The 8,895-nt window shown below is 43.3% G+C and overlaps 1 protein-coding gene across 1 annotated transcript; it reads right to left on the bottom strand.

The window, feature by feature from the left end:
* Window positions 1–4,202: 4,202 nt before the first annotated feature.
* LOC148639818 (fish-egg lectin-like) lies at window positions 4,203–5,737 on the bottom strand. Its single transcript, XM_088620793.1, has 4 exons — window positions 5,665–5,737; window positions 5,051–5,296; window positions 4,523–4,865; window positions 4,203–4,435 (listed from the first exon to the last, which is right to left on the bottom strand). Exons 1-4 carry the CDS (start codon window positions 5,735–5,737, stop codon window positions 4,294–4,296), a joined length of 804 nt encoding a protein of 267 aa, XP_088476919.1. The 3' UTR covers window positions 4,203–4,293.
* Window positions 5,738–8,895: the final 3,158 nt, after the last annotated feature.

The following is an 8,895-nucleotide window of genomic DNA, read 5'->3' as shown; positions in this document are numbered from 1 at the left end:
CCAGAGCCACTGTTGTTTCATCAGTGAAAAGTACATCATGAAATGCCTCTCCCTGTTCAATCCACTGGAAAAAGAAAAGGAGCATAAAGCTTCTGATGGTCATAAACGATATTCATTTAGGAGCAGCATCAGAGGTATGTTTTTAACTGCACTGCATTGGAGAGAATACCATAGTGTGATTTTTTTTTTACTCCCTGGCGGAAACTGGCTTCCAGAAGAATCAGTATGGCTCAGAGATTAAATAAAACTTCACAGACATTAACGAAGAGCATAACGCGTGTACTGTATACACTGCAAGTACAACCCAACTCTCTGCAGGAGTGCTGGCTGTGACGAATTGAACCGGTTTCACGGGTATTTTCAAAGTAGGAGGCGAGATTTCCAGCGAAAGACACCCCCCCCCCCCTCAAAAACCCAGTAAATACAGTACTTACTAGTTAAAGGCTAGGCTCCCGACTACGGCGAAAGGAACCCTTCTTTCATTAGAAGACAATGAACATATTTTAGCCCTGAATGAATTAATAGCAAACATAGTTTACATAAAAGACATTTTTCCAAGAAAGTTTAGCCTTTGTCACTAATGAAACCACTAAATAAAGACATATATAGAAAAATCTTAAGATTTTTAAAATACATGACTTTGCTAAAATTTATTTGAAAATAAAAACAATTACAACCGCCAGGGGAGAGAGAGAACAGGGGAGGGATGTTGGTTTTGCATAAGGGGCGGGGCTATGGAAATTAGGTATGTTTGGGAATGTGTAGTTACATGTTCTGGCTGTTTGTGAATTATCGTTGTTGAGTATGGAGTGTTGAGGTATTGATTTTGTGTAATGCTTTATGTTGAAAATTGAGGTGGATTTTGTTTATGATAAACAGGATAAACTGGGATGGGAGGAAGGTTTGGTTTTGCATAAGGGGCGGGATTATGATAATTGGAGGACTTGCGAGTGTAAAATGGTTTGATTATTTGATTTTGTATTGTGGTTGTTATCTATGTTTTTGGTTGGTATTATGTTTATATGGTTGTTTTTGTTGGTTGGTTGTTATTATGGTTATTAATAATACGATCTATAGTTGAAATCTGAGCCTAAATAAAAAGAAAAAGCAAGTGATTAGGTTTATGAGCAATCTAATTACTTATTCGTTTAAAAAGCTATATAAAATAAAGTTTATTATTAATTTGCTGGACAGAGCGGTGAACATTATTATGCATAAGACAAAGATAACGATCCTGATCAGTTTAGAAATCTGTGTACCCTGTAAGGTTTTTATTTCTTAAACTTTTAAAATACACGTTTAGAATTGAAAGAAATCCTCTTCCTGGTATAGCAAACCAGCACGTCTTTTTTCTCCAATCAGAGGGGTGTCAGATGGTGTCAGCCAATCACCATTCTGCGTTGGGTAGCAACGGGTGACTGTTCTCAGGCGGAAGATGTAAACAGCTTAATGTTCGTGTTAAATATTTTTTTTTTAATTAAAATTCATTCTATACAGCAATCGCATATTTGGGTACCGTTTCATAAAACTTTCATGCTTAAAATGTTTAGGGAGAAATGGAAGACTGGTGTGTATTTTTTCTTTAAACTACCAAGACCAGCCATACACAGTACAGTTTACATACATACAGTAATGTTTTAAATTAATATCGTTTATGACCTTCAGATGCGTTATGCTCCTCTTCTTTTTATGCTCAGCTACTAAAATTTCCCTTTAGTGGTAAAATCCATATAAATATTCAAAACTAAGCGGATTAAAATGTGCACAGTAAAGACATTAAATGATTCAATCTTTGCACTACCAACCAATGCACCACGAGTGCCCCTGTCGGTCATTTTGGCCAGCCAATCACTTGCCCTGCGGTATGCTCCGGTGCCCCGCGGTGGCTTGTGGGTAGGTTACCGTACCGCGGGTTTTTACCGCGCATTTTGAATGGCTGCATCTGTAAATGAGCTCATCAGTAGTCGAATTGAATTTCATCAACAGCTCCCATTTCTGAAGACACCTGACAACCCACAGGTGCACTGGCCCTTCAGGACCAGGATTGGAGATGCTTAACAGGTAGTTTGCTCAACTCATAAATTAGCTTAAACATGTAGTTTATAAAGAGAAAAGACTCAGTCTGATGGGTTTCAATTAATTTGCAATGTGATAGAAATGTGTACTGTAACTAAAACACCAACAGAAGATGCCATACTAAAAAAAGATTGTTTATTTCAGTGACCTCTTCAATATTTTTTCAGCAGGGGGCAGCATTTAATAACTGATGAGCATTTCAGCTCCAGGGTAAAATCAGAGCTGAGAGGAGTTCTGTTGCTTTGTGTTTTGAGTCTCTAGCGATGTGCAGCTCTTGCACAGCTTTTTTTTTTCAACTAGAGCATAGAAGAATCAGACTAAACCTGAGAACACTAAAAGCTCCTGAGCTTTGCAGAATACAAAACTCACATTTTATTGCCGCATTTGATATAATCATTATCTTTGTTGGTGTAACTTTGGTGTAAACTGAAATCTTAACAGTGACTTTAGTACAAAAAAAATCAGTGTTGGGAGCTGTGCCAAGGCAGTGACCAGTGTCAGGTAAGCTTGTTATAGAACAAATTTAGCAACTATATCACCCTGCAACTCCCAGCTGGCAGCCAACTGAAGCTCAGCAGGTGTGAGCCTGGCCAGTACCTGGATGGGGGGACACCTGGGAAAGATCAGGTTGCTGCTGGAAGGTGTTAGTGAGACCAGTAGGGGGCACTCACTCCGCTGTAGGGTCCCTAAACAGGTTCTCATTTCTGCAACATTAACCTTGTTCCTCTCATATTCTCCACTCAGCTGAGGCTGGGCCCTTGTTCACTGGGACTAGTGACTCTCAGTGACTATCTTTTCTGACTCTGCTACTTTGTTATGGAATTCCCTTCCCATAATGCTTTGAGAATCAAATTCTACAGTTTTAAAAACTAAACTGAAATTCACCTTTTTTTATGAGGAGAATGTCCGATTGTCCTACAATTTATCCTGATGACTAAGTTTAACTTTAAGTTGTATTCCCCCCCCTCCTCTTTTCCCCATCTTAATCATTAGATACAGTGCCCACAGGTTTAGAAAGGTGCTTTATAAATACATTATTTTAAACTGCAATATTCTGTTTCATTTTAAATTAATGGTTTAACATTTAATTAAAATTAGAACATTCTGGTGTAAACATGCTCGAGACTGTATTAAATGTAAGGTTTCTCATTGTGTCTCAACAGGAACTGGGTAGACTGTCAAATTTGGGGAAAATGGACAAAACAAAATCTAGCAAGCCAAGTCCGTTAAAGACGGATGGGATGATAAAGTACCTTTGAGCAGGACAAAGAGCAAGGCTAAAACTACACTGGAACAACTTTAGAATAAGATCCTTCTACAGCCCAGCCAAAGTCTGGATGTGAATCCAATTGTCATTGTAGGAAACTGTTGCCCACAAACAAACCTGCAACCATTCCATACCATCTCCACCACTTGAAGGGTGGTCTTCCACTTAAAACCCTGAAATGTGTTTCCCCAAGTTTCACAGTTAACATTGTCACTGATAGTGAAATACTTGGTACAGAAACTCATCTTGATACATAACCCTCCTACTTTGGCAGCCTTGGCCAAGTAAAGGAAGCGAATGATACCAGAATTTAGATAATACATGGCAAAGAGGAAGAAGGGTAAGGAGCAGTACTTTTGTCACCTAAACAAATTTACCTCTTTGTACAACATTCTGTTCAATAACCAGTTCTTGTTCAAATCATACTTCCCAGGTTGGCTTCCAGTTGTCTTTTGAAGAGTGGTTTAATTGTGGGAACCATAACCCACATCCTTCTGAAAAGCTAAACATACTAAGCCTTACTGTAGCTCCTTTTACACAGTTTGGAAGAGTGTGGAAACAAGACCTACCACTACCAAGTCAAGGTTTTCAGGACTTCCTAAGAAATGAAAATAATTTGCTTTAGTACCAACAGCTTCCATAAACAAGTGAAGCCAAGCAGGAAAGAGCTGCTTGGGACAGCTTTGCCAGCCCATCTTGTCCTGGAGAGCCAAATCACTTTCAAGTGCATAGGATTCACGACTGGATGCAACCATCACCCATCTTTTACACAAGATCTCAGTTTTCCTTTCACTTCATAGAAGTGCATTAGGCCTTCCGATTGGATGAGGGTTAAAAAAAAACAGCATGCAACACCCTCTAGGATTTCCAGGCTATTTTATTTGGCTCACAAGGAAGAAAAAACTTCCACATCTCCTACTCTCCTCCCAGGACCAGGCCATACAGGCTGCTCAGACCTGGCACCTCTGGACTCGGCCATCTTTGCACACAACCCAGAGGATTCCTCGGTCATAGGACACATGCCTGGCCACACCAACTGCCCTTAGAGCCCACCATCTACTGCCAAAGGGGTTACAGGCATCAATACCAACCCTGCAGGAAAAGGAACAGGGTTAGAGCAGCCTAGAATTAGGACAGTCATTCATGCACCCATGTGCATTTAACCCTCCCCCAGCTCACCTCTTGAAGACCACTCCATTCCTGTTCACCCCATACACACTGCCATCTGAGCCCACCTCCACCAGGGACAGGGAGCCCTGAATGGGGTACCACCTGTCGGAGCCTTTGCAGGAATCCCCACTCACATCCAGCTTGACAAAGATCTGGTCCAGCCTGTTCACTCCCCAGCAGCCAAAAGGCCCACAGGAATAGTACTTGAGGGAGCCCACGACAGGAATCCAGGGGATGTTGCCCTGGCCAGCATACTGCAGCACAGGCCCGCTGTTCAGGCAGAAGATGGAATTGGCAGCATTGACACCAACCACGAACTTGTCTCCACCAGCATCAATCTGGTGGAGGGAGCCTGCAGAGGAGAGCAAGAACAGCTGTTCTCAGCAGGGGGCAGTGCAGTGCTCATCCCTCAGTTACTAGGGAGTGAAATAGCAGCTTTCAGCCAAAACACTCATTAACAGGTATCCTGGCAGAGCCTGATAGATTCATGGAGAAATCTGAAAGCCAACATTCCTATTAGCTCATCCGCAGCCTCACCTGGCTGTACTTGGATCCACCTTCCCCGAAGCCACTTGAACACAAGGCTGGCGATACTCACACTCCAGAGCCCTGCTGGCCCCACACTCACATGTTTCCCCTTCATGGCCAGAGAGACCCAGCTGTTGCCCTGGTAGATGACCAGGTTGTCTGCATTGTCAACTCCACACACCCTTCCAGCACCAGCATCTATCTGCTTCAGACTGCCAGGCACAGCCCGACACTGCAGGGCTTCAGCCACAGACACTGGGGAGGAGAGGACACCACTGGGTCAATGATCACCAGCAAGATCAGGCGGAAGCAGCCTGGGCTTAAGGCAACATAAGATTAAGCCCTCAATGGTGTCAAATGCTAAATGAAGACATACAGGACAAGAGAAACAAGCCAGTACATTAATGCATCAGTTACAGCCACAAGTGAACAAAGTCACATGCAGAAGTCTGAAAAGTCATGGATGGAATATAAACAGTACTCCAGGTACTCATAGGCAACATCTATACTCAAGATCCAACCAGCTACACTGAAATCCATAAATACTAGTATCTTGCAGTTATAGTATGTCTATCTGCCCTTGTGCTGCTCCTTTTAATTAATGCAGAATATCCAAACCTTACCAAGAAAACATCCAACAAGCAAACAGAAACATTCTTTTCTTTCCATATTAATAACTGATCTTACAAACCTCATGTATAATATAAGCCCCAGCAGTGGCCTTTATATACTCAAGACTGCTGGGCTTCAGCTCCTACACACACCTGTCTAACCAGGTGTTAAATTGAACCATAACGAGCTGCTGATTGAATCATTCAAGTTTCAATTACAGAAGACATCATTAATTATATTCTTTCCATAGACCTTATCCTCAGGGTGTAGGAATCATGGAGACAAAAACTGAAATTGAAGCCCAGTGCTTCAGATAGTCATGAGCTGGATTAGTACTAATACCAGCAGTGACAACCTCCAGTAGTGCAGGTCAGGGGTGGTCACAGGGACAGCTGGCACACAAAAAACTTTGTAATTGTTTAATGCTCAGTGCTTTCAACAAACGGGAGAAAATACACCACCGCCTAGCGGCGTCTAGTTGCTCAATGTGAGCCCACGAGCAGTGAACTAGAGACACTTTTTTTTTCAAAAAGACCCTGAAGCGCAAGACGTTCAATCCAGATGTGGTGTATAACATTGCCATTGGAACCAGCTAAATGGCTTTTGCCAGAGAATAGAAGCAAAGTATCCCCCTAAAATGGACTGGTTCACCTTGAGACAAACCATTTGGACAGCACAGTGGTGTGGATTAAGGACTGCAGCCTCACAGTTCCTGGGGTTGATGTCCAACTGAATTTCCTGCTGTGTGGAGTTTGCATGTTTTCCATGTGGATTTTTTGTATGGGACCAGTTTGCTCCCATTTTAGAAAGGCAACCTGGCTTTTCAAAGTGATTTATATAAAAAGTAATGTCAATGATTAAAAAACTGCAGTTGGAGAAAGTGAGGACATTCAAAGGAAATGATCGATTATGGGAGAAAGTGATTCCAAGGAAGATACAGGAAGAATGGAAACAGGCTCAAAGAGATTAGAAATCCCAGGTGGAGAAATTGAGGAATGGAAACAGTGCACAGGAGGCATGGCGTGGAATCAAATCCAGGACTTGTCACGATTGTAGTCCCTCCTCCTTAAGGGCGCTCCGGCTCTTCCTTGTTTGCCTCATTCCCCGCACCTGTCCCCTGTTCCCAGTCCACCTTAAAAGCCAGGCGCGGCCAGGGTAAACCAGGCTCTGCATCTGATCTCCGTATCGTGCAAGTCCGGGACCTGGAAGCGCCTGGTCCCTTTAAGGTTTAATTCTCTGTTCCCATTCCCATTACGCCGGTTCCTACCGCATCTAGTTTTTATCTTGTCTGTTTTTGGATGGACCCCCCAGCTTTGGACTTGCTCGTGTTTGGATTCCCCCTTTGGATTTCTACTGGATTGTTTGCCCGGGACTCACCCCCCCCGAACACCAGCGCACCAAGGACACGCCCCCCTGTTTTGAACCCCGTTTCCTGCATGACTTTTTCCCCAGTGTTTCCTCACTATTCCGGATTGTGTCGTCTGCACAGGGTCTGGAAAGAACTGTTCGTTACAGGACTGGCCAGGTCTCCCATAGTAACAGCTTGCTTGAGCCACACACCTCACCTCAATGAACTGAATTATTGTTTTACTCAGCTTGAGAGAACCAGCAGAGGCCATTTTAAACACCCGCACCTGAGCTGTAGCTGAGTTCTTTGTGCTCGCATCACATTGAGATACCATACCACGTCAGTGACTGCTGCTACAAATCTGGTTCCCACCCAGTTTTGGGAAAAGCAGCATAACATTTGACCCACACCTGGGTGTCCGACAGATTGCATTTGTCGGGCAACAAAGGGCATTAGGCTGTGAGGGCATGCAGGGCATCCAGTGTGCTGGCAGCACCACACCCCATCATCATGCAGCCCCACATTCTTTCCTAGCCATGTCCATTTCTCTGTTCTGGAGGCCTCGGCCTGAATATCCTGTAGCTGTCCCTTTTCCACCAAGAGCGGTCTCACAGTGGTCTCAGACCCCGGCTCCCGCAAAGCCACTACTCGCCTGGCAGCCACATCTGCAAAGTTGTTCCCCGGAGTCACTGGCAACACATCTTTATTGTCTTCCTAACACTTCACCTGAGCTTCTTCAATCGGCAGCTGCAAAACGTCTAACAACTCAATTGGGACCAACCCAGCATTCTTAACTGGAGTCCCTGCTGCGGTGAGGAAATCCCTATTCCTCCACAGCCATCCAAAATCATGGCATACATCAACTGTATACATGTATATAGAATCTGTATAAATTGTAACAGTTGTCCATTTAGCATTTTTACAAGCTTCAGTTAAATCTTTTCATTCGGCCTGCTGGTCTAACACCAGATTGTTCAAAGCATGTGCAGCCAGGCAGGTATCCTACACAGCCCTTAAACACGGCCACTGCATCGAGGGGTAACCCACTGGGAAGTCCCTACCTCCTGCTCCTGCACCAGAACCCATTTCTGTCACTTACTGTACATACAGAAATAAATACAGTTGATCCGTCTGAAACAATCTCAGGGCCATTGCCGGTGAGGGAATTAACTAAAAGTTTGTATTATATCTTGTTAACTATGTATCTTTTTACTTATTTTTAACTAAATCCGTCTCAGGATATCTGGTCTCAAAAGATAACATAGCCACATGATGTCTTTACGCACAGCTAACATAGTTCTCAGGGAAATGACATCTCCTGGAACAAATGGTCTATTCAGCAGAAGGGGCTGCTTGTCACGCAAGCCGGCAGTAAAGGATATATATGTAATGGTCAGCTTTCTAGAATGACCATATATAGCCACAGTGCAAGCAGAGAGTCATGTTGGGAGTGTACCTTGTATCATTTGTTTCACTGTATAAAAGAGCAGTGTAAGTGTTGCCTTTTAAGTCTTGTGCCACAAGCAAGACTTCCATATGCATATGAAATAAAGACGACTTTCAACACACAAACGCTCATCTGATGCCTTTTTGTTCTGGCACAACACTTGGCAAAATAGCTTGTTTCAAATCATTAAAAGAGGTTTGTGCTGCAGGGGTGAAGGCAATTTTGTCCTTTGACTGCACTACCACCCTTAAGCCAGTCCGTCACCAGTTGAGCCTGTTCTGAGAAGGAATCCACCCAGGCTCTGTTACAATTACACAGACACAGAAATTATTAGAATTCCTCCACAATCTTTGGTACTGGAAACCCTCAGATAGCCTGAGATCTATCCTCAGTGAGTTCCCTTTTTCCTTTGCTAATCTTTTGTCTCAAACAGATCACAGTTCCCAA

Source organism: Lepisosteus platostomus, chromosome 26 (genome assembly GCF_059453375.1).
Source record: "Lepisosteus platostomus isolate fLepPlt1 chromosome 26, fLepPlt1.hap1, whole genome shotgun sequence".
In the NCBI taxonomy this organism is placed as follows: Eukaryota; Metazoa; Chordata; class Actinopteri; order Semionotiformes; family Lepisosteidae; genus Lepisosteus; species Lepisosteus platostomus.
Note: the sequence above shows the minus strand (reverse complement) of the source record. Positions and strands in the feature narration are given on the sequence as shown.